Source organism: Canis lupus, chromosome 5, assembly GCF_003254725.2.
Source record: "Canis lupus dingo isolate Sandy chromosome 5, ASM325472v2, whole genome shotgun sequence".
NCBI lineage: Eukaryota > Metazoa > Chordata > Mammalia > Carnivora > Canidae > Canis > Canis lupus.
This window is the reverse complement of record NC_064247.1, coordinates 40,106,742-40,132,445: the sequence shown is the minus strand read 5'-3', so window position 1 is coordinate 40,132,445 and position 25,704 is coordinate 40,106,742. Positions and strand designations below refer to the sequence as shown.

The following is a 25,704-nucleotide window of genomic DNA, read 5'->3' as shown; positions in this document are numbered from 1 at the left end:
ACTGAAACAAATCCTGCTTCATTTTGACTTATTTTCATTGAGTAGTACACATTAGTTTGCTGATAAAATGTTTAACAGCTGCCCCTTTGCAGGGGAAAAGCCGGGATTTGTGATGTTTGCCAGTTTCTGCAGTGTAAATATTCCCCATCCTTGCCAGCATCAAGCTAGCCCCCTGACATCAGTGAACGTGGAGTTGAGAAGAGATGGTATCATAAGATATTTCTAGGATACAGACAGAGTACGTGTAAATAACCCCAATCATAACATGAAGTATAATAATTAGGAAGCAGTGAGTTTTGAGTATTTATTTCTTTTGCTTTTAATATAGTTCAATTTTAATAGTGACTATATTGAAAACCAGCTGGCAAGATTCCTGAAGATTTAACAATTGGCCCTTATGAACAGGTACACACCACCAGGTATAATTCTTGTATAAAGTAGAACACGTACCTTTTAACTAAACACAGTTTGAATGTTTCTGTACATACACATTCATGTAGCCAACAGCAAGATAAAGCATTTTCATCAACTTAGAAGGCCCCCTCATGCCACCACCCAGTGGGTAATTTCTTAAAGTAGTTCTCATTCTTGGGATGCCTGAGTGGCTCAGTGGTTGAGCATCTGCCTGTGGCTCAGTGGTTGTTGAGTGCCTGCCTTTAGCTCAGGTTGTGATCCTGTGGTCCTGGGATGGAGACCTACATTGGGCTCCCAGCATGGAGCCTGTTTCTCTTCCCTCTGCCTATGTCTCTGCCTCTTTCTCTCTGTGTCTCACGAATAAATAAATAAAATCTTTAAAAAATAAAATAAAATAAATAAATAAATAAAATATTAAAAAAAAAAAAGGTAGCCATCATCCTGACCTCTGTTAGCATTAGGTTAATGTTACATTTACCTGATCAGTGTAAGAGAGGGTGAGTTAAAAGTCTCCCTTGCTCCCTAGCCCCAGAAATAACCACTGTTTATGGCTTGTGTATTCTTCTAGATGTTTTTTTAGTATAAAAGTGTGTGTGTGTGTGTGTGTGTGTGTATAGGGGGAGAGAAAATCTGCTAAATCTTCTATATTGTGTAAATCTTACACTACACATTGTTCAGATACTGACTTATTTCACTTTGTCATTGGAATGTAATCCCTGAGGGCAGGTTTTTTTTTGGGGGGAGGTGTTTTTTTTAAGAGAGAGTGCATGTGTGCCCCTGTGGGCAGGGGTTTGAGGGGCAGAGAGAGAGAATCTTAAGCAGACTCCACGCCCAAAGGAGGCAGGGATTTTTATACTTTGCTTGCTGTTATATCTCTTGTCTGGAACAGTGGCTGGCACATCGTTATATCATATTAGAAGCTCAATAAATATTTGTCGAATGAATGAAAGAATGTATCAGAGACATCTTTAAATGTCAGTATTTGGAGAAATGTATTCTTAAAGACTGTGTAATGTGTGGTAATTTATTTAATCACTCCTCGTTTGATGGGCATTTAGGTGGTTTTGAATTCACCTTATTACAAAAACAATACGATGAAATTCCTTCTGTCAATTTTTGCCCATTTAAGGGGCTGTTTCTGCATGAGATTGTATCACCATTAACTTGCAAATATCGGCAGTCACTGGCTTGTCATGCAGAAAGGAATCGAATACTGGGAGAGCTCTAGTCTCCACTATACTTCCAGGAAAGGTTCCTGGAACATCTCAAAGTTGGCCCATGAAAGGAACTTGTATTTCTGCCAGAATCAGGGAATCTTCCTCTGAGTGGTTGCCTAGAACTACTACTCCTGTCAAAATGTAGCGTCTCCTTTAGGTCCCCACCGCCACAAATGCAGTCCCTCCCAGAGTAGCAGATAACCATCCTCCCAGGCTCATTCACATTATAGTGCATGTGACAGGATTTCCTTCTTCTTAAAGCGGAATAATTTTCCATTGTATATATAGACCACATTTTGTTTATCCATTCATCTGTCCAGGGACAATTAGGTTGTTTCCACTCCTTGGCTATTTATGAGTAGTGTTGTGATGAACATGAGAATCCAGAAAATCTCTTCTAGAGTCTATTTTCAATTATTTTGAATACATACCCAGAAGTGGACTGCTAGATTATAGAGGAGCTCTATTTTTAATTTTTTTGAGGAAATTCCCTACTGTTTTCCATCATTCCATCCATGCATCATTTTCCATTCCCACCAAGGGTGCACAGAAATTCTAATTTTTCCACGTGTTTGCCAACACTTGTCCTTTTCTCTCTCTCTCTCTCACTCTCTCTCCCTTTCTCTCTCTTTTTTAGATAATGACCCTCCTAACAGGTGTCAAGTGATAGCTCATTGTGGTTTTGATTTGCACTTCCCCAGTGATGAGTGAAATTGAACATCTTTCTGTATACCTGTTGGCCGTTAAAAAAAAAATCAGTATTTTTACACACCTCCTTGAATACACGTATAAGGTGTATTCAGAAAGTTACTCACAAAGCTGATTAACAGTGATTACCCCCAAGGAGTAGAACTAGGTGATGGGAGACTAAGGGAGACTCTTTTCATTCTATGTCCTTTCTGTGCCTTTTGAGGGTTCTGCCGATTGCATCTGTTACCTGTTCAAATAAATAAGTTGTTTTAAAAGCAGGGATCCCCGGGTGGCTCAGCGGTTTGGTGCCTGCCTTCAGCCCAGGGCGTGATCCTGGAGTTCCAGGATCCAGTCTCGCATTAGGCTCCCTGCAAGGAGCCTGCTTCTCTTCTCCCTCTGCCTGTGTCTCTGCCTCTCTCACTCTGTGTCTCTCATGAATAAATAAATAAAATCTTTAAAAAAAAAAAAGCCCCCCCCTGGTGATTCTGATGAGCTTGAGAACCGTTTTGTGGATGCAGGCACACACCTTGTTTATGCTGTTCCTGGTGTCACAAGCTCACCTATGGCGGCATGCGCTTTGGTTTTTCAGAGGCATTCAACATACAACAGTGTTCGGCCAGCCAGCAAAGGTGTGACTCAGCGTTTGGATCTTCCAGACCTTCCCCTTTCAGGTAATACTTCAGACAGCATATACTTCCAACTTACCGTTTTGTGAGATTAACTTTTCTACTTTGCCTGAAACCAAGCTTAGAAAAATGGTCGGTGGCATTGATTTCAAATAATTTTAAGACCCTAAGTGTTCACATTATGGACAAATCTGATTTCCTACCAGCTGTCCTTCCCAGTGTGTATGCATTTGGGAGGAATGTCTAACTTTTTTTGTTTGCTTTTTACTGACTCTCAAGAAACTATCTTACCATCCTTAAAAGTAGCTATTTTTAGAAAAAAATCATCTCTGATTCTGAAGGTCTATGGCTTCTACAATTCCTAAAATATGCCTCTGTAGTGATGTCTTTGTATTTGAATGTAGTCTTCTTCCTGAGTTACTCCAGGTATTTTTAAAATCTAGGTCCTGATGATGAAGTTGTGGTTGAAATCCACGGTCCATTGTGTCACTTTGTCAGCCCCACTGTGGCTCCTGTGCTGGGGGCCAGTGGAGGAAGGGGGACGGCAGGGATGGGTTTGCATCTTGTCACTTCCATCCACGGTGCGGCTTAGCCCATTATTCCACCACCCTGGGCTGCGGTTTCTTGATCTCTGAAATAGAAAGAGTGCTGTCTACCTCATAGGGTCATTCCAGGGGCTGAGGGAACACAGCTGGGTGGGTATGGGGTGAGCTCTGTGGATGGGCTGGCCTTTACCTTAGCTTCTGTTCCCTTTCCCAAGAGTTCACCTGTCAGAACAAAGCAACATTAGCAGCACGCTAAGCTAGTCCCAAATACATATCTTAGAAATTTATGTATATGACCCTGTGGTCACTATAAGGAAACAAAAAAGATAAAAAGAACACTTAGTGAATTATTTACTGGTGCCAATAAGAAGGCAAGAAAGCCAGAAATCTAGATTGCAGAGATAGAAATCCTTTGTTTCTAAGCATCAGATAAAACTTCTGTAACACAGTTAACTGAATCAAAAAGCATTCCCACTGTACTTGTTTTAGATCATGGTCAAACACAATCAGGTTTATTCTTAAAATAGTTGTTTCTGTGAGAGAAGTTTCACCCTTTGGCTGGAAGTCTTTTACCCCATCCCTGCCTTTTTTTTCACTTCTGAATTTCATTTTCTTTTTCATGGAATAAGAGGACTTTAGACTTAGATAAACACTGATTTTGAGAATTTGAAGACTACCTCGGTCCATCCCCTATATTTTACAGGTGAGAAATTCAAGTAGAGCGGATTTTTATTTCTGTGTAAACCGAGCACCCTCTTCCTAGAAATGGAAGGGAGGTCAAAACAGGGTGTCGGAAACCCTCCTGATTTGAATTCTGCACACGTGCTGTGTAGTGGAAAATTGGGGGTGACTTGGTTATATGTGTGGTGATGTATACCCAGGCAAGGTTTTTTTTTTTTTTTCAGTAATTATGGTTAAAATACCCATAACATAAAACGTACATCTTAACCATCTTTAAGTGTACTTGGTGAGTTTTTGGTCATAATATTTGTGTCTTCTCTCTTCCTCCCACCTTACCTTTTGTGTGAAGAAGCTGTTGTTTTAATCCACAAGCTAAATGCTGGCGCTCCAACCACACAGTATCTGTTGCCCTGAAGTAAACAGTTTATTGTCAGCACCCCCTCTTTGCCCCACCGGGCACCTGTCTACCCCAGGTGATTCTATTTACTATACTAAAAAAGGATTACATGGTAAAAACTGCTTGCTTTCAGGCTAGCCTTGCCAGCATTGAGGTCATCAGAAGCTGCCAAAATTGGATTAATGCTCTGTTTTTGTTGTTCTCTTCAGCGATGTAAGCACTGTTTTCTTTCTGCTCTCCCAAGCTAATTAGCCTCACTCCCCACTTCACTACCCATAATTGGTGGCTCTTAGCCATACAAGTATTGTTTTCTTCCATGACTACTTATGGTGTCATAGGAGGCGACCACAGGCTCAGCCTGGTCACAGAAGCCTGTCGTGTAGCATTGAGCAAGTCACTTGGGTCCCTGAGCTCTCATTGCCTCTGTCAGCACAAACCAGACAGTCACGAAATCTTCTCCCATTCTGTACTCTCGTGGCCCTTGAAGAAATGTCATCTGGAGGAGTCAGCCTGTTTCATTAACCTGTTTAGACTCCTAATAATAACAGCAGAGAGGAGCCTTCAAAGAATTATGTTCGCTGATTTTTAGCAAGCCAGACCCTATGATGGTAATGGCTTTTTTTTTTTTCTTATAAAATAGTTAACATTTTTGGTCCCCAGCTTTTCATTGGCAGCCACCTGTGACTTGAAAATCCCATTGGGCATCTTCCTGCCAGCTCTCTCCATTAGATGCCCATTGATTAAAACAGAGTGTTTTACTTGGGAACAGGGCTGGCTCTTGAGGGGGTATGACCTGTGCAGGGCACTTAGAAGGGCTTTGGTTCAATGCTCTGTGGGCACCATCTTGAAATTCATCATAATTTTTGTATAAGGGGCCAATTTGGCATTAGTCTCTGAATCATGTAGTCAGTCCTCCCTGGAGAATCATTTCTAAAAACCATGTCCCTATTTGTATTTTTGCTACTTAAACTCCATCTATAAATCTGTATCTATTATATATTTGTACTTGGGAATAAAATGAGAATTATATTGTACTTAAAAAGAAACTGTGATAATCAGTCAGGTTTCTCTTCTTCAGGAATAAGTAATTATGTTGTTGTTCACACAGATCTTCTAAAGGGAAGGAGTGAGGACCTGAAACCAGACCCTTATCTTCGGAAGAGTCCCTCCCTGGAATCTCTGAGCAGACCCCCTTCTCTGGGCTTCGGGAACACTAAGCTGCTGAGTGCTTCCACTGGGGGCTTGAAACCACAGAGTAAACTCAGGTATCACATTTTCTTTTATGTTTTAAAGATTTATTTATTTATGTGAGAGAGAGAGTACATGCGTAAGCAGGGACAGGGGCAGAGGGGGAGGGAGAGAGAGAGAGAATCCTTAAGCAGACTCCTGCTGAGTGAGGAGCCCAATGCAGGACTTGATGTCATGACCCTGAGACCATGACCTGAGCCAAAACCAAGAGTTGGATGCTCAACTGACTGAGCCACCCAGACACCCCTCACATTTTAAACAGTGAGACATCTCTGGGCTGATGACCTTGTATTCTTCCTTCTGTTTTATCCCCTATGGTCAGTTTACTTCCACGTCTTATTTCCTGAATGAAAACGACCATAACACAGTATACCTTCAATGGGGGGAGAACAGCAAGACTGTGCAAAGTGAAATAAGGACTGTAAAAGCAGTTGTTTATGCAGACTCTTGGGGAATTGTTAGTTGGATCAAGAAGTCTGGAGGGAGGAAGCACATTTCTGCCAGGGGCCCTGGAAATGTCCCCATAAGGAGCTCTGCAAGGGAACTAGGGGTGTTTCTGTTTGGTTAGACTAGCTGAGGGCTTCATGAGGGCAGGAGTCCTGGCATACACATCATCAGCTGTCAGCATTGGCTAGAGAGGCAGATAGGTGGTCAGGATATCACTGCTGGAAAGGCAGGTTTGGAGTCACCCTGTGAATGGTCTTCTTGCCAAGGATAGAGGTTTGTATTCACTTTGGGAAAGCAGTGGGGAACCACTGTGTTTATGGGATTTTGTTTTTTATTGAGTAGTGGTACAGTAAGCAGTGGCACATAGGAAGGATTGGAGGGACATTTTGAAGTCAGCACTGAAAGAGCATGTGAGCAGTGATGTGAGGGGTAGAGTGGGGGAGATAGGGGACAGAGCCTACCGGGGCAGTCACCAGAGGCCGGGCTTGGCTCACACCTCTGCCACTTCCTCCTTGTTGGGTGCTCCTGCTCACCCAGGCCCAAGTAAGCCTCCTCCGGCTACTTCCCCCACCCTCCCATCACTCGCTGCTTCGCCACGGGGAGTCAGTCTTTGAAAACATGGAGTGCATCCCATGCAAACCTTCTCAGAAACCTCCCATGACTCCTCATGCACACTTCCACCCGCATTCCTTGTGCTGTGCCTTCAGTTCCAGTTCTGCGCAGCTCAGCCCCACCTAGCTCACCTGCCAGTTTTATTCTCAGTCTTTGCAGCTAACTTGAGCATTTCTGATGGCTCACAGGGCTCTGGCCTGAATTGTCTCCCTTCTGCTATTTCACACTTCTAAGTGCGTCCCCTCCAAAGTCGAACCTTCCACATGGCTATAGCAAGCCACCCTGGTGATATCGACACTCCCTTTTCCTGCCTTTAATGTCTTACACTCATTTGGGTATTTATTTATTTTATTATTATTTTTTTAATTTATTTATTCATGGGAGACGCAGAGAGAGAGAGAGAGAGAGGGGAGAGAGAGAGGCAGAGACACAGGCAGAGGGAGAAGCAGGCTCCATGCAGGAAGCCTGATGTGGGACTCTATCCTGGGACCCCAGGATCAGACCCTGGACTGAAGGCAGCTCTAAACCGCTGACCCATCTGGGCTGCCCTCATTTGGGTATTTAATTAACCGTTGCGGGGTGTGTGTGTGTGTGTGCCTTTGTCCGCATTTATTTAGGCTGTACTTTACTAGACAGTATCTACTCCATCTCACTCTTTGATCTCTTTCCCAGCCCCCTGTGCCATGCTATACACACAGAACTGCATTCAGTCAGTGCTTTTAAATAGGTAGATGGATGAATATACAAAACTGGCTGCTTTAGTAGTAAGAGCTGTTTAACAAACATTCTAACTACCATTGTATTATAAAAGGATTTTATGAAAGCCTGAATAAGTTCAGCTCGTGTCATATCTTTGGGTGTAGCCTATATTTGGACCCAAATAGATGAAGTCATATCTTTCAGAGATTTAACTTAAAGCCCCAGATGCTACATATCAGTCTTGTTTATGCTAAGAGATTTAAACAATCAAAACTAGTTTTAAGGACCAGAATTAGTGCTGTTCTGAAAGTGCTCTTTTCTTTATGCCATACATGTGTGCAAAAAGGCTATGCGTATATTAATAGGTGATTTATATTATACCCTTCATCAAGAAAGATTAAATTAGTGGAAATTATTGTGTTATTTTATTTTTGTGTTCACATCATTGAGACAAACAAATGACAAGATAGAAATCACTTGTTTTGGAAGTTCTCATCCTATTCTTATTAATTTGGAGGGGGCATCATATCTAATTAACTTTATTTTTTTAAAGAAACCTGTTCAGTAAGTGTTTTAATCATCCACTGGTACAGAAATTTTTCTGAACCTTCATTTCAGTCTGCCCTTGCTTGCCAGACCTAGAAATTCAGTTCTTTTTTTTTTTTTTTAAGATTTTATTTTTTTAAAGATTCCATTCATTTATTCATGAGAGGCACAGAGAGAGATAGAGAGAGAGAGAGGCAGACACACAGGCAGAGGGAGAAGCAGGCTCTATGCAGGGAGCCCAACGTGGGACCTGATCCTGGGACTCCAGGATCACGCCCTGGGCCAAAGGCAGGCGCTAAACACTGAGCCACTCAGGGATCCCCTAGAAATTCAGTTCTAAGCGATGAAGTAACAAACACAGGCAAAGTCACCCAAACTTTGTAGTTAACAGCCACTCTGACCACAGAAACTCATGGACTTAAATTGACACATAAGCCAGGTACAAGGAACAGCAGCCATCAAATTATACAAGAAAAAAAAATTTTTTTAAGATTTTATTTATTTATTTATTTATTTATTTATTTATTTATTTATTTTTACATATTTTTTTAATTGGAGTTCAGTTTGCCAACATATAGCATAACACCCAGTGCTCATCCCATCAAGTGCCCCCCTCAGTGCCTGTCACCCAGTCACCCCCACCCCCTGCCCACCTCCCTTTCCACCACCCCTTGTTCATTTCCCAGTTAGGAGTCTCTCATGTTCTGTCTCCCTTTCTGATATTTCCCACTCATTTTTTCTCCTTTCCCCTTTATTCCCTTTCACTATTTTTTATATTCCCCAAATGAATGAGACCATATAATGTTTGTCCTTCTCCAACTGACTTGTTTCACTCAGCATAATACCCTCCAGTTCCATCCACGTTGAAGCAAATGGTGGGTATTTGTCGTTTCTAATGGCTGAGTAATATTCCATTGTATACATAAACCACATCTTCACAAGAAAAATTTTAATGCAAGTAGGAAGTTTTCTTAAAAATCTCTCTACTGGGCAGCACGGGTGGCGCAGCAGTTTAGCGTTGCCTTCAGCCCAGGGCGTGATCCTGGAGTACCGGGATCGAGTCCCACGTCAGGCTCCCTGCATGGAGCCTGCTTCTCCCTCTGTCTGTGTCTCTGCCTCTCTTTCTCTGTGTCTCTCATGAATAAATAAATAATATTAAAAAAAAAAATCTCTGTACCTCGGGACGCCTGGGTGGCTCAGTGGTTGAGCTTCTGCCTTTGGCTCAGGTCGTGATCACAGGGTCCTGGGATCAAGTCCCACATTGGGCTCCCTGCGGGGAGCCTGCTTTTCCCCCTACCTATGTCTCTGCCTCTCTTTTTGTGTCTCTCACAAATAAATAAAATAAGAAAAAAAAAGAAATTTATTTTCTCTTTTTTATGATTTTCTTTTTTTTTTAATATTTTATTTATTTATTCATGAGAGACAGAGAGAGAGAGAGAGAGAAGCAGAGACACAGAGACACAGGCAGAGGGAGAAACAGGCTCCATACAGGGAGCCTAATGTGGGACTCGATCCCGGGTCTCCAGGATCACACCCTGGGCTGAAGGCGGCGCTAAACCACTGAGCCACTCGGGCTGCCCTTATGATTTTCTTAATAGCATTTTCTTTTCTCTAGCTTGCTTTATTGTAAGAATACAGTATATAATATACAAAATATATGTTAATTGACTATATGTTATCCATAAAGCTTCCTGTCAACAGTGGGCTATTAGTAGTTAAGTTTTGGGAGAGTCAAAAGTTGTACATGGATTTTCAACTGTGTACAAGGTCAGCTCCTCTCATTCCCATGTTGCTCAGGGGTGAACTGTCCTCTTAAATTGTACCTGTTAACAGTTGATGTTCCAGACACACCACCCTTCTGTTCTTGTTTACTTCCTGCACCTACATGCTTTTCTAACCATGAGGACTAGAATTCTCATTTCATGGTATTCATCACAGAAGAAACTGCGTGATCTTAAATCCCTTGTTAATATGTGGATAATCTTAGGTAGCATAAAAATTAACATAGATATCTATAGGAAATCGAGAAGGGGGCCCCTAAGCTCTTGCTCTTAGAATGCTCTCCTGTATTAATTAGTAAAATCACTTCCTTCGGGTAAGCTGGTGCTCAGAATTGAGTCAATGTAGTACAGCCTGAGAAGTACCACCGTTGGAGTGTACAAAGACCCTCTTTTGAGTCATTTTTACTGACTTTCATCTTATAATCTCCCTTCCCATCACTTCTCATAAGCAGCCAGTCTGGTGTCTCAAATTGCCCTTTTGGTCTACCTTTTATGGGTTATATAGATATAGGTGTTGCCTTGAAACATGTGGGGATTTTTTCTATGGTGTCTTTAATTAAAATGATACTGTATGTAAGTAAATGATGGGCTAGATGGATGGAGCCAACAGGTGGATTTAAAAAAACAAAAACCAAGACCAATCTCTTTCCAGACTTCCAGTAGCCAAGAAGCACAATTTAATTTTTCTTTCGATTCGTGAGATGTAATAAGATACATTATTAATATGGCTGATTTGGTTGTTTCTCTCAAGTCTCACTGGATAGACCTAGACTTTTGCTTTTCTAATCTAGCTATTTCTTTCTTGTATACTTGAGAGCCTTAAAAATTAGCATCTTATCTTTACTGTGTGCTCTTCTTTCTAACTAGTGTGGAAAGGAGAGACCCTCTGGCTGCCTTGGCCCGGGAATATGGCGGCTCCAAGCGCAATGCTCTCCTGAAATGGTGCCAGAAGAAGACAGAAGGCTATGCGGTAAGTGATAGCATCGGCCAGCTTCCAGCCAGCTCTGGGCAGCAGCAGTCCTTTGCATGCATATGTTTGGTACAATTGCTGTCCTTCTATTCTCCCTAGGGAGGGCTGCCAGTAGTAGTAGGGTTTGCTCTAGTGCCCAGACAGAGGCAAAGGGGACTGAATGCCAGTCTGTGCTCTGCCTAGCAAACTGTGTACCTCACTGCAGGTCTCCTGCTCCTGTGGGAAGGGGCAGCTTTTTCTGTGCTCAGAGGAGATACGAGCTCCACAAACAGTGCGCCCACCAGGCTGCTTCAGTCCAGGGAGATGGCTTTTGCTGAACCACTGTCCCAAAGAGGGTGCCTTCCCCTAATTTACACAAAGGTCTCATTTAGATGGGCCTTCAGAATTTTTCTGTGTACACTTTAAGAGCTGTTTGCATTTAGTTTAAAGTTTCAGCTTATTAGGACAGTGTTTGTTTTCTGGAGAAGTTATACGAGGAAGTAATATTCCATATAAGTGTAAGCTTTGTTATTATGAAATATATACAAAGATAAAAATTCATCAAATATAAGCTGTAGTTTCATGGGTTATTATGCAGTGAAAACCCATGCCATCCCTACGTCCAGGAATAGAGCATTGCCAGTTCCCCCAAACCTTTTATGTGACTTTCTGATCCTAGCCCCTTACCACTCCCAAAGATAACTATTGTCCTCAACTCTTTTCCTCATAGTTTTCCACAAAAAGCAGGCATCCCTAAGTGGTATATTTGTTTTGCCTGCATAACTTTACATAAATGCAATCCGAAACTGTAATGTCTGCATCTTGCTTTTCTCATACAGTAGTATTAGCGCTTACGCAGTTTGTTCATTTTCTTCACTCTTTGAAACCTATTGTGTGATCATACCCATTATTTATTTGCCCATTCTGTTCTTGCTGGACAGATGAGTTATTTCCAGTTCAGGGCTATCATACATAGAGCTGGTACGTTCTTGTGCATGTCTCTTGGAACGTGTGCTCATTCTTTCTAGATCTATACCTAAAAATGGAATTACTGGGCCATCAGGTATGCATATATTCAAGCACAGTAGATAGTGCCAAACAGGTTTCTGAAGCAGTTGTACAGTTTACCTCCCACCAGCAAGTGATGAGAGATCCGTTTCTTTGCATTCTCATTGACAACACCAGTCTTGTTACTCCTCATCTTTGGATAAGTGTGTAGTGGGTATCTCCTTGCAGTTGGGATTTGCACTTCCCTACTGGCTGGTGAGGCTGAGAACTTTTCCACATGCTAACTGGACATCTGGGTAGTCTCTGTTGGGATGTGCTCTCCAGGTCTCTTGCCCATTTTAAAATCAGATTGTCATTCTTTTCCTTGTTGCTTTCAGGATCTCTTTATATATTCTGGATAACCCTCCTTTGTCAAATAGATGTATTGCAGATATCCCTGGGGTGGCTTGAACTTTCACTTTTTTGTTGAATCAAGTCTTTAATTTTAATCAAGTCTCATGTATTAGTCTTTTTCCCGTGGTTACTGCTTTTTGCATCCTGTCTCAGAAATCTTTGTTCCAAAGACACGAAGATATTCTCCAGTGTTTTCTTCTATAAGTTGGATTGTGTTCCCTTTCCCATTAAATAGCCACCCTCTTTAAAATTGCTGTCTCCAAGATGCCTGGCTGGCTCAGTAGAGCATGTGATTCTTGATCATGGGGTCATGAGTTCAATTCCCACTTTGGGTACAGAGATTACTTACATACCTACCTACATACATACATACATTTTAAGTAATAAAAATAAAATAAAACTGCCATATCTTCCTTCTTCCCCACTCAGGCCCCACTTTCTCATACCTTTACCCCACTTTGCTAAAAATCCTGAAGATTCTGGCACCACAACAGTGGTAGGGACAGAGAAAGAAAGAAACTAGCAAGGAAACAAGGCCTTGGCCAAGAGCTGGCCCAGATACATCTGCAGCAGCAGGGCTGGGTGGGATTGCCTTTGTAATAGCAGGAGTCAAGTGTCTTAAGATCAGATTCTACCCAAGAATATAAGTGTTTTGTGTCTTTTGTTTCTTAAGATTTTATTTATTTACTCATGAGAGACACAGAGGGAGAGAGGCAGAGACACAGGCAGAGGGAGAAACAGGCTCCCTGCAGGGAGCCCAGTGAGGGACTCAATCCCAGGACCCCAGGATCACAACCTGAGCTGAAGGCAGATGCTCAACCACTGAGCCACCCAGGCATCCCGTATTTTGTGTCTTTGACATTACTTCCCCCCCCCTTTTTTTCTGATAAAAAAGAAAAAGAAAAAAAATTAGTTCACTTAATAGCCAGTAATAGAGACTCCCAGAGTATAAGCTTGTTTCCAACATATTGTTTTCTCTTTTACCTGCTCTGTGCCCTCTCTGCTTCAGCCCATTCTCAGGGTCAAAACCAGCCCATAAAGGAAGGCCACCCCAATGACAGCATACCTCGGCATGTCAGCCACGCTGCCGAGGAAATGGAAAAGCTTAAGGAGTAGAGGGGAGAGAACGCTGATTTGGGGAGGCTTAAGTGGAGGAGGAGTAGGATTGGTAACAAAACTGAAGCCAAGAAAGGCCAGAAACAAGGTGTTGGCCTTGGCTGAGCCACATGTGCTCACTGATGCTTGACAGAGCCATCTCTTCCCATCTTATAGAAGCGGAGCAAGGGAAGTGCTAGATACACACAAAAAGACGATTAAAATCTCCAGAAGGAATTGGCCCTTCAGCACCTAGTATTGTTGTAATTAGATTGCAGGGAGGGATTGATTATACAATCATATATTTCCTGTCATGAGAGTGAGAGTTTTATTTCCTGCTATAGTGATTTTTTTTTTGTTTTGCTTTTGAACATCTTGAACTAGTTTTCAAAGCATTTTACACTTGATGAAACCCAAAACTCAATTCTGCCCAAAGAGTATTTTTCATTCACCATTAAATCTCTGTAAGTTTAGAGGGAAACATAAATCATATGTGTCTGATTTATTTACTCCTCACAAAATATCCTCTGTCTAGACCTGTTTGTCTGAGACGCCTCTTAAGCCTTCTAAAGCTTTATTCTTTCCGACTCAGGAAGCCAAAAATAAATTGTAGAAAACTCAGACAGCTCAGTTTAAAAAAAAAAAAAAGAAAGAACAACTGGTAGCCATGTGCATTTTCATTTGAAAGAACTTTCTTTTTAGCCAAAGTATAGCATGATAGGTTCTGTTAAAACTCTCCATATATTACAAAAAAAAAAAAAAACTCTCTATATATTAATTCAGTGAGTGTTTATTGAGGGGTCTGTTTGGTGCCACATTATCTTTTAGATCCTGAAAAATCAACAGTGAATGAATCACGCAGAATTTCTGCTCTTGTGAGGCTTTCATCTTCACAGGGAGTGACAAATTCAAATTTAAAAGTAAAATATGTACTATATTAGAGTGTCCTGTGGAGAGAAGTCCAAGGAGGAGGATTAGGAATGCTGGCTGGACACCGTTGTCATACAGAGGTCCGGGAGGTGACATTTGAGCAGAGGCTTACCTCACCTGAGGAAGGTGAAGACTTGTGTGTTTTCATCAAGGTTTATCCCACTCCAGGTACTAGGTTTGGAAGGTCAGAATGAGGACATCATCACTTTAGCAACTGCATGAGTTGGAATTTAGGTAAGACAGGGTAGCAGGACTGAAAAGTTAGAACAGTGGGTCAGACCCGCTGCTGAGTTTCGGTGTCTTGAGGTAGCCCAAGGACTGAGATCCTGTGGAGGAACATGAACACACACTCAGCCCAGAGCGAGGCCCATACTAAGCTTGAAGTGGCTCTCAGCAAAGAGGAGACCTTTCTAGACATTCTACTCAACTCAGATTTCTTTTTCTTTTTTTTTTTAAGATTTTTATTTATTTGAGAGAGAGACAGAGATAGTGAGCAAGGAGGAGAGAGAAAAGCAGGCTCTGTGCTGAGCAAAGAGCCAGACCCAAGGCTCAATCCCAGGACCCTGGGATTGTGACCTGAGCCAAGGGCAGATGCTTAATCGACTGAGCCACCAGGCACCCCTCAACTCAGATTTCCCTGGCTTTTTTTTTTTTTAAGTCAGGTTTCCAGGAAGGCCTTGCAAATTATTCCCAGTCCATGGGCTTCCTGTTAACTACATCCCAAGCTATGGTTAGATCTGACCCATGGAACCTACATCTCCCTTTTTAAATCTGCTTTTATTTTTTTCTTTGGGGTTATGACAGAAATTTACATCTTTCATGTAATTACCAGAAAGGGTTCTCAAGGGGCTAGAAGACAAGGTGGTAGATGTGTAGGCAGGGTGACCCTCACCCTTAAATAATCTCCTCCTTACATATGGCTAAAGGGAGACCCAACACATGAACCTTTAAAAGCCAGGAGTTTGCTCTGAAGCATCATAAAGACTCAATGCACTAATAGTGGGCTTGAAAGTAAAGGGGGTGGTACATCAATAGCCCAGAGAGGCCCCTGACTGATAGCCAGCAGGGAACCCAGGATTTTCTAGCGCTAAGGGTCCAAGTGCTGAGATCCTATCAATACCCAGAAAACACCATGGGGGGGCGCTTTGCAGGGTGAAGTCAGACAGTTTGGTGCTGCCGTGTCCTCTGCATTTCTCTCCCCATCCTGATGTCCTCAGACCTCAGCTAGGCTAAGAATGGCGAGCGTGCTTGGCCTTCTGCCCTCCCTTAGCTGAGGGACCTGACCTGTGATGCACTGTGATGAGTGGGTGGAATTCAGCTGTAAATCTCTGCAAAGTCCTCGTCCCTCCCAAGAAGCATGACTAGATGCAGCCACCCCATGTGTCTGCAGGTGGCACCTTGGCTATGTTCCTAGGGCCCTGCCATGCTCTGCTCGGTGTGGCCAACACTGGTGATTGACATGGTTTAGGGCATAGGTACAGATTACCTACATCTCACTTACCTCTCAAAAGCTAGAATCTGTAACTTTTAGCATGTTGGTGCAGGTTGAGTTTTAAGGTTTTAATGGCCTCAGATTTCAAGAGTCAAATGAAAACATTGGAGTTGTGTTATAGTAGCAAGAAATGTGTAAAGTGATATTCAAGTTCTCTCCATTGGGAAATATAATTTGAAAAGAGTTTGGCTAGAAATGGCCAATTATTTTCATTGCTTTCAAAGTCACTGGTGTCATTTTCTTTGGATGTGTAACAAAGTACCAGACTCAGTGACTTAAAACACCTGTTTATGAGCTCACAGTACTTAGAGGTCAGAAGCCCAGCACCATGTAGCTTAAAATCAGGTGTCAGTTGCGTGATATTCTCACCTGGAGGCTCTGGGGAAGAATCCATCCCGTGTCTTTTAGGTTGGTGGCAGGTTCCCTGCAGTTTTAAGACCAAGACCCCCATTTTTCTTGCCAGGTGTCAGCCAAGGTCACACCAAGCAACTGGAGGCTGCTCAGGTTCTTTCCACATGATCCCCTCCATTCTCAGTCGGTCTCTAGCAGCCATCACATCCTGCACACTTTGATACTTTAGATCTCTGACTTCTGCCTCCAGCCCGAGAAAACTCTGCTTTAATAAAGCCTCATGTGATGAGGTTAGGCCCACCCAGAGAATCTTCCTGTTTTAGGGCCAGTTCATTAGCAGGCTTAATTCAATCTGTCAGATCCTTTTACCACGTCATATAACATGATCACAGGAGAAACACCGGGGGCAGGGTAGAGATCATGGGGTGTCTTAGAATTCTTCCACCCAGGAGCACCTGGGTGGCTCAGGGGGTTAAGCATCAAACTTGTTTTCAGCTCAGGTTATGATTTCAGGGTCATGAGATTGAGCCCCATGTCAGCTCCACCCTCAGTGAGGAGTCTGCTTGAGATTCTCTCTCCTTCTCCCTCTGCCCCTCCCCCTACTCATGCTCTCAATTAATGTTTAAAAATTTTTAAAGATATTATTTATTTATTCATGAGAGACACACAGAGAGAGGCAGAGACACAGGCAGAGGGAGAAGCAGGCTCCCTGTGGGGAACTCGATGCAGGACTCGATCCCAGGATCCCGGGATCATGACCTGAGCCAAAGACAGATGGTCAACCATTGAGCCACCCAGGTGCCCTAAATAAAATATTAAAAAAAAAAAAAAAAAAAAAGAATTCTGCTGCCCAGCTCTGTTTTCAGTGCTGACTACACTTCAAATCACCGAGGAGTTTTTATGAAATAGTATGCCTGGGCCTAACCCCAGATCTCAGGAATTAGGGTCTCACCAGCAGGGATTCTGGGCCTCAGTTCACTCTGATGTGTAGGCAGCCTTGAAAACTTCAGGTTAAAAACCTCTCATCTGCCTACAAAAAACCCTTTCAGTTCTGGATCTCAAATTGCCAAAAGCCTGTGTGTTGTAAAAAATAAGAAGCACCAGCGGACACGAACCTCAAACACACTAATGTCCTGAAGAAGACATCATCGGTTTACAATCTAGGAAAAGTGAATAATCTGACCATGAGGAAGAAACTATGTGATTCTCTCTGTTACTCCGTGATCCCAGCCACTCCACTCTTTTAGTTTTCTGTTGCTGTGATTTACTACAAATTTAGTAGCTGAGGCGACACCCATTTATTACTAGCTCACCACTTTGTGGATTAGAAGTCCTGGTGATCTCAGTGGGGCTCACGCCTCTGGATGTCAGGGCGGATGTCAGGGGGTCAGCTGGGCTCTTCCCTGGAGGCCCTGGGCCAGAACCAGCTTCCCTAAGCTTACTAAGGTCATTCAGGATGTTGGCAGAACTCATCCTTTTAAATTTGCCCTTTGACCTTGACTGAGTCACCAGTGTTGGCCACACCTAGCGGAGCACAGCAGGGCCCTAGGAACACAGCCAAGGTGCCACCTGCAGACACATGGGGTGGCTGCATCTAGTCATGCTTCTTGGGAGGGACGAGGACTTTGCAGAGATTTACAGCTGAATTCCACCCACTCATCACAGTGCATCACAGGTCAGGTCCCTCAGCTAAGGGAGGGCAGAAGGCCAAGCACACTCACCATTCTTAGCCTAGCTGAGGTCTGAGGACATCAGGATGGAGAGAGAGATGCAGAGGACACGGCAGCACCAAACTGGCTGACTTTACCCTGCAGAGTGCCCCCCATGGTGTTTTCTGGGTATTGATAAGACCTCAGCACGGGGACAACTTAGGGCTAAAAAGTTCCTGTTGGCCCACAGACACCACAGAGGACAAGCGTTCATAGTTGGATTTAGATTTAGTAGAGGCACTGCTATTTCAAACACCACTACAAAGGTTAGACCTAACGATTCTGAAGATCTCTGGCAAACGAGAAAAATCTACACCACATGCGTTTAAAGACAGAGAGAGCTGTGGGTTATAAATTTCAAGTCTCTAGAGTTCATTTACTGCTTAAGTAAACCTCCATTTTCTGATGACATATTCTGAATGTTGATAAGTAAATTCTGTTTCTTGTAACCTCTTCCATAAGCTCTGTTGCCAGAGTACGCTTCATAGTTAAAGGCTTAATTCCTGAGAGATTAAACAATAAATTTTTGGTGAATAGTTGAATAGCCCAGGGTTCCTTACTCCTTCTCAGGAAACTGAACAAAATAACATTTTGGACAGTAATAGAAGCTCCATGGGTTTAAACTCAAAGAAGACCTTTGCCCTTTCCAGTGTTTTTCTTCACAATGCTTCTGTCATCCTTAGTGTATAAATATCCTCTAACCATCTCTTCCTTATCTATACTAAGATATTTTGAGTAAGATAACTTAGTTGTCAACAAGACTGTTTTTTCCCCAAATCAACCCATCAGATAGCATTGTGAGTCACAGTTTACCTTTTAATTTTAACCAAGACTGGATCAAAGTTTGAGGGGCTTCTCATTCTCCTTCATGAGTGCTGAGACCAGAGGAGTGAGATGCCAAGCACTAATGGGACCTGGTTGTGGCTGCAGGGGCAGCGGTGGTTAAGAACTGGATGCTGCTATTGCCTTAGGAGTCATGTGGCATCAGGCTCAGGCCAGCAGCTCAGGAGGGGGCTCCCAACAGTTCTAATTCAGCGTAGTTCCTGGGAGAACATCGTGGGGACACTTCCAACACCTCAGACAGGTGAATATCGAGCATGGGATAATCAGACTAGTTTTAGTCCAAGGTTGGGGTGTTGACGGGGGTCACCAAACAGATTTTATGAAAACATGCACATACTCAGCAAATATATACTGAACACCTGCTGGATCCTGTACTCAGCAAACCAGGTCTAGACAGACAGCAAAATGAGACAGACAACAAAAAAAGAAAAGAGATGGGCCAGGGAAATAGCCCCAAGAACTGCATGGAGCAGGACAATGTGGGGTGACTGGGGGCACCCTAGATTGGGTAGGCCTGTCTCAGTAGGTGATGTGTACCCTCAGACCAGAATGACAGGAAGAGCCAACCGTGCGGAGATGAGATAGAAGGAGTCCCAGGCGGAGGGAATAGTTAGTGTAAGGGGTTTTGGGCAGAAAACAGCCTGATGTGTTACAGGGACAGAATGCAGGCCAGCGTGTCTGGGCTGATGGTGGGCAAGGTACAGGGTAGATCAGAACCAGGCTGGAGAGTGGTTCATGGGTTCATTTCAGGTGGAAATTGGGCTCCAGGGTTCTGAGTGGGAGTTTAAGCACAAAAAGAGGGCTGGTAGCTTGGCTTTTGCCATGCCCCCATGGAGAGTGGTTACACCTGAAGGCATGCACACCTCTGCCCTGAGTATTCCCTTGCATTCCTCCCTGGTCTCCAAGGGAATTGGACTAATAGTCTTGTCTTCCCAGAGATTTGAATACCTTCTCTGTAGGACAGGCTCTGACAGCCTTCATGGCTGCGGGTCCTTGAGCTCAATATTGTGAACTCCATATAAATTTTTTAAAAATTTAATCACTAACAGGCATAATAGTTATAAATAGCCAAAAAACATTTTTTAAATTCTTTTTTTTTTTTTTTGCGATGGTGGGAGCCGAAGGAGAGGGGCAGAAGGAAAGAGGGAAAGAGAATCTTTTCTTTTCTTTTTTTTTTTGTGGGGTGGGGGGAAGAGAATCTTGAGCAGATTCCATACTCAGCACAGAGCCCAACACAGGGCTCCATCTCACGTCCCTGAGATCATGACCTGAGCCAAAACCAAGTCAGACTGACTGAGCCACCCAGGCACTTCAAATAACCAAAAATTATTTTACAAACTTTAAGCATTGTTCACTCTCATTTATGATCAAAGAAATACAAATAAAAGAAGGAGATGTCATTTCTTTGCTTACCATAATGGAATTTCTTGGTTGTTGTTTTTTTTTTTTTTTTTTTTTTAAGTGATGAGCTGGGTAAAATCATAATCCTGCTTCTACCATTGGTAGGAATGTAGATGAATCCCATCTTTGGGGAGGGAAATGTAGCAGTTGTATCAGGAATCTCAAAATCAGTGTGCCCTTTAATACAAATTATGTTAGTAGGCATTTATTTCAAAGAGATAATTATGGATGCTAATGAAAATATAATTTCAGCCAAGTTTATTATAGTTTTATTATTTAACATCATTTTGTGAAAACTGAAAGTGATACAAATTTCCAACAAGAGACAAATCAGGGATCCCTGGTGGCGCAGCGGTTTAGCGCCTGCCTTTAGCCCAGGGTGCGATCCTGGAGACCCGGGATCGAATCCCACGTTGGGCTCCCGGTGCATGGAGCCTGCTTCTCCCTCTGCCTATGTCTCTGCCTCTCTCTCTCTCTCTTTGTGACTATCATAAATAAATAAAAATTATAAAAAAAAGAGACAAATCAAATAAATTACGATGTATGTGTATAATGGAATATTATAAAGCCTTTAAAATCATGCTTTGGGCAAATATATATAAAGGCACTGGAAAAAATGTACACACTACATTAAGTAAAAAATTAGATTTTAAAGCAGTCTGTATAGTATAATTCCAATTCTATAAAAAGGAATTTATACAAATGTTAAACAAATGTTAGCAGTGATTATTTCTGGCTAAATACTAAAATTTATTCATGCTTTCCTATAGTATTTCATTTTCTACACTGAGCATGTTGATTCTTAACAAAAAAAAAATTTTTTAATTGCATGTTTTTTTTTTTTTAATTTTTATTTATTTATGATAGTCACAGAGAGAGAGAGAGAGAGAGAGGCAGAGACACAGGCAGAGGGAGAAGCAGGCTCCATGCACCGGGAGCCCGATGTGGGATTCGATCCCGGGTCTCCAGGATCGCGCCCTGGGCCAAAGGCAGGCGCCAAACCGCTGCGCCACCCAGGGATCCCTAATTGCATGTTTTTAAAGAAAGAAGCCAGCTGCAAAAATTCATATTCCGTGATTCTGCATATATGAGATGTCCAGAGTAAGCGAATTCAGGGAGTTGGAAAGCAGATCAGTGGTTGCCAGGGGTTGTGGGGATGGGAATCAAGAGTAACTGAGCACAGGCTTCCTTTTGGGGCTGATGAAAATGTTCTGAGATTAGACAGTGGTAGTAGTTGCACAACCTTATAAATATACTAAAAGCTACTAGATTGTACATTTCAACAAGTTAACCTCATGGTATGTGAATTATATCTCAGTGAAACTATTGTTTTTTAAAAACAGCATTAAGAAGAACTTAAGTTGGGCATCAGGGAGGTAACATCAGGGATGGGTAGGAAACTAGAATTCAAATTTGAAATCTTACCAAATATAACCTTAAAAAGCATACCCATGTACTACTTTGTATATTAAAAACTAATTGAGGGGCATCTGCAGTGGTTGAGCGTCTGCCTTTGACTCAAGTCATGATCCTGCAGTCCTGAGATCGAGTCCTGAGTTGGGCTCCCTGCTCAGCAGGCGTCTGCTCCTCCCTCTCCCCCACCCATTGCTTGTGCTCTCTCTCTGTGTGAAATAAATAAATAAAATGTTAAAAAAACTAATTGAAATAAAACAATAAAACATAGAAATGCACAGGGTATTGGTACTCTCTGATTTTTATTTGGGATCTGAGATTCATAGGTATTCACTTTATTATGAATCATAAACCAAATATATTCTTTGCATCAAACATATATTATGCATATATTATGACAGGGGGCACCTGTGTGGTATAGTCAATTAAGTGCCTGCCTGCAGCTCAGGTCATGATCTTGGGGTCCTGGGATTGAGTCCCCTGTTGAGCTTCCTGCTCAGCTGAAAGACTGGCCTTGAGGAGCCTGTAGGATTGGTTCCATTCACATCTCTTCTGTGCTATTTCAAAACCATGTGACAGCAAGTCAATGGAAGCAAAACACTGCATCTTTTTACATTAAAATATAAACATAAAAGATTGATAAAAACATTTTTTCAGAAAAATGGCACTTTTCCAGGTGATGTACTTAAAATCCCCTTACCCTGAATTTACAGGCTATAACTCAGAAGTTTCTTTTGGCCTGGCCCCATCTTATTTTTTTAAGACAGTAACGCAAAGTCTTGATCTTCTCAAAGCTTTTGCCACTTGAAATAGTGATAATGTAGGTCTGATCCTATAGTAATAATGTAGGTCTGATCCTATAACAGTAGATTTAAGATCAGTATTCTCCCCAGGGGCCAAATCTAGCCCACTACTTGTATTTTGTTTTTAAAGATTTTATTTATTCATTCATGAGAGACACAGAGAGAGGCAGAGACATAAGCAGAAGGAGAACCAGATTCGATCCTGGGACTCCAGGATCATGCCCTGGGCTGAAGGCAGGTGCCAAACCGCTGAGCCACCCAGGGATCTCCTGCTACTTGTTTTTATTAGAACACAGTTACAGTCATCCCGGTACACACAGCCTATAACTCTTTTGTGCTACAACTGCAGAGTTGAGTTATAGTAGAGCCGTTTTGGCTGTATGACCTACAAGCCAAAATTATTTACCATCTGGCCCTTTCCAGAAAAAGTTGGCTGACCCTTTCCTGCAATACAGATTTACACGAGTATCTTCTGTTACTCAAATCATACGTGGTTCTTGCATTTCAGATAACAAGAGGCAAGTGTTAGCAAGAGACTTACTTAAAAACCTGAGTCTATGCGGTTTCCAAATTTGTGTTGCAAGAGTTGGGCTAGTAAGGGATAGTTATGGCACCAGGAAGGCACAAACAGACATCATTGAACCTGTTTTTAGCCCATGAGCCAGGAGCTGTATAGTCTTCTCTATTAGAGAAAAAGCAATCTTTGTGTTGTCCAAAACAAATCTTATTTTGCATCTGGAAAGAACACCCAAGTTGCGGGCGGGCGACTTCTGTTTTTCTGTCTCTCAGTTCCCACAGACAAGTACTAGCATATGCTCGTCCAATAGCAAGCAGCCTGTGGAATATCAGGCCATGTGGAGCTCGATTTGTTGTTTTCTTTTTGGAGACAGGTCTCCTGAGGACCATATGCACAGTCCAAAGAACGTACAGTGCTTTGATCTATTTATTGTCATCAGAGTGGTTCTTTTCCTGATTTCATTATAAAGACAGATTCTCAATGGAAGATGAGTATCACCATTGGCCTCTATTCTTTTCTTTTCTTTTTTTTTTTTTTTTTTTGGCCTCTATTCTTTTGAGGCTTTTCTCACCCACTATCTCTGCTTCTGCAGCTGTTTGAGAGACATGATGGTTTGTGAAGATGTTTTTCAATGGCACCAGGCATTGTCTACGACCTGAGGCAACAGTAGAATCTGTTTGGAAAATAAAGACAAAAGGCATTATTTCCCAGGTTGTGGCGAACATACATTCAACTGCCAGCAATCCGGATTCCCAGGGGTTTTAGCTCATGCCTGGAAGCTCTGCTTCCTTGTCTCATTTGTGTGTGCATGCCCAGATAGAGGAGATCTTGAGTAATAAAAATTATTTCCTGAACAAAAGCATCAAAGGGTGTTGTAGAGATCCCTGTGAGATTGTTTGCACAGCAGATGGGGAGGGACTCATCCCACCTTTGTCAACAAATCTAACAAAGAAGCACTGCCGACTGGCACCAGGGTGGGCACCCAGCTGAAGCTGGGCCAATCAGCCTCTCTGTTTTTGCCACTGTGCAGAGAATCACGAATGCAACAGGCCTACCATGGCTGTGCCTACAAGGGCTACTCGCAAGGTGGCCCTTAACTGGTGTCTGGTAATTGGATTTGGGGAGCCTTCTCAGCATTCCCAGAACTTATAAGAGAGGCCCAGAAACCACTGTGGTTTCTGCTGAACACCTGCCTTCCCGCTGGGAGTCTGGAGTTTTGGAATGTGCTAGACGGAGGACGCCTACGTGACCAGCCCCTCTTATAAACCCAGGGCCAAGTCCCTAGTGAGCTTCCTTGATTGACAACACCACATGCATGTGGTCACAAGTCATTGATGGGGGAATTAAGTCCACCGGAAGAGGACTCTTGGAAGCTTGCATCTTGTTTCCTTCAGACTTGACCTCATGTGGCTTTTCCCTTTGCAGTTTTGTAGCCTTTCATGGCCATAAACCCGTGAATAGCAGTAAATCTGTGTATGCCTGTGCAGGTAGCCACATACTGAGTCTCTGAGTCCTCCTGCCAGTCTGAACTTGAGGTGGAGGTAGCCGAGGAGATGCCTCGCAGAGCCACACTGACCAGGAAAGCAGTAGAAGAAGCCTCTATAGGGACAGAAAACTCAACAAATGCATGGGGAGAAGTCCAGGCCATAAAATAGCTGGGACACCTTCCAATCCCCTGATTCCGGGTACTTGTCAAGACTCTGTAGCAGCATCCTTTCAGATATCCTTAGTTTCTTTGAAACAAAATCCTTAGAACAGATTTCCACTTTGCTTCAGTTAGTTCCTGTTGGGTTTTGTTGCTTAAGGATCAAAAGGATCATAATTGATCATACAAAGGATCAAGACAAAAGGGTCATAACTGATCTTGTCTTTGGGTGTTTTCTGAATCTTTACACTAAGCATTAGGTCCTTTTATTATTAGAAATAAATGGTGTTGTTTGGTTTATTCCTTATTTATAGTTTTTCAATTAAAAAAATTAATCCTAGTTCTTTGGGGGGGAATGAAATGATATATTGTTATATTGTATATAAACAGTGATGTAGGGGTGCCTGGGTGGCTCAGTGAGTTAAGCATCTACCTTCAGCTCAGATCATGATCCCAGAGCCCTGGGATCGAGCCCCCACATCAGGCTCCCTCCTCAGCAACTCCCTCTCCCTGCTCCCTCTTCTCCTTCTCCCCCTGCTTGTGCTCTCTCTCTCTTTCTCACTCTTTCTGTCAAATAAATCAAATGAAATCTTTAAAAAAAAAAATGACATAATTCCTACTCTATTGCTCAGTTCTCCTCTCTAAAAGTATCATTTTTTAAAAAGATTTATTTATTTATTTATTCACGAGAGACACAGAGAGAGAGAGAGAGGCAGAGACACAGGCAGAGGGAGAAGCAGTTTCCATGCCAGGAGCCTGATGCAGGACTTGATCCCGGGACTTCAGGATCTCACCCTGGGCCAAAGGCAGGCGCCAAACCGCTGAGCCACCCAGGGATCCCCTAAAAGTATCATTTTTAATAACAGTTTTATATTTTTCTTTAAATCAAGGTTTCTCAGTCTTGTCACTGTTGATGTTTTAGGCCAGACAATCCTTTGGCATGGGGGCTGTCTTGTACATTGTAGGATTTTAGCTGTATCGTTGGCCTTCACCCACTAAATGCCATTGCACTCTCCTGGTTGAGACAATCAAAAATGTCTCCAGACATTGACAGATGTCCTCCACCAGGGTAAAGAGGGGAAGGATTGCTCCTGGTTGAGAACCACTGCCTTGAATATACAAATACATGTCTCGAAACTTTACAAGAATAGAATCATGCATTGATATGCAATGAGTGTTTCCAGTTGATAATATTGTGTTCATCCTTCTGTGAATACATGTACAGCTATTTTATTGTTTGTAGCTCCTGCAT

General features: G+C 42.6%; 1 protein-coding gene across 7 annotated transcripts in view; it reads left to right on the top strand.

Annotated features, from left to right (window-relative positions):
* The window catches only part of SPECC1 (sperm antigen with calponin homology and coiled-coil domains 1), a 280,247-nt gene that overhangs the window by 205,526 nt on the left and 49,017 nt on the right, over positions 1 to 25,704 (top strand). For all 7 annotated transcript variants that reach the window (XM_049109489.1, XM_025428243.3, XM_049109490.1 and 4 more), the window contains 3 exons: positions 2,911 to 2,992; positions 5,679 to 5,835; positions 10,771 to 10,873. In XM_049109489.1, the coding sequence (XP_048965446.1) occupies positions 2,911 to 2,992; positions 5,679 to 5,835; positions 10,771 to 10,873 (342 nt within the window). The remainder of the gene's footprint in view (positions 1 to 2,910; positions 2,993 to 5,678; positions 5,836 to 10,770; positions 10,874 to 25,704) is intronic.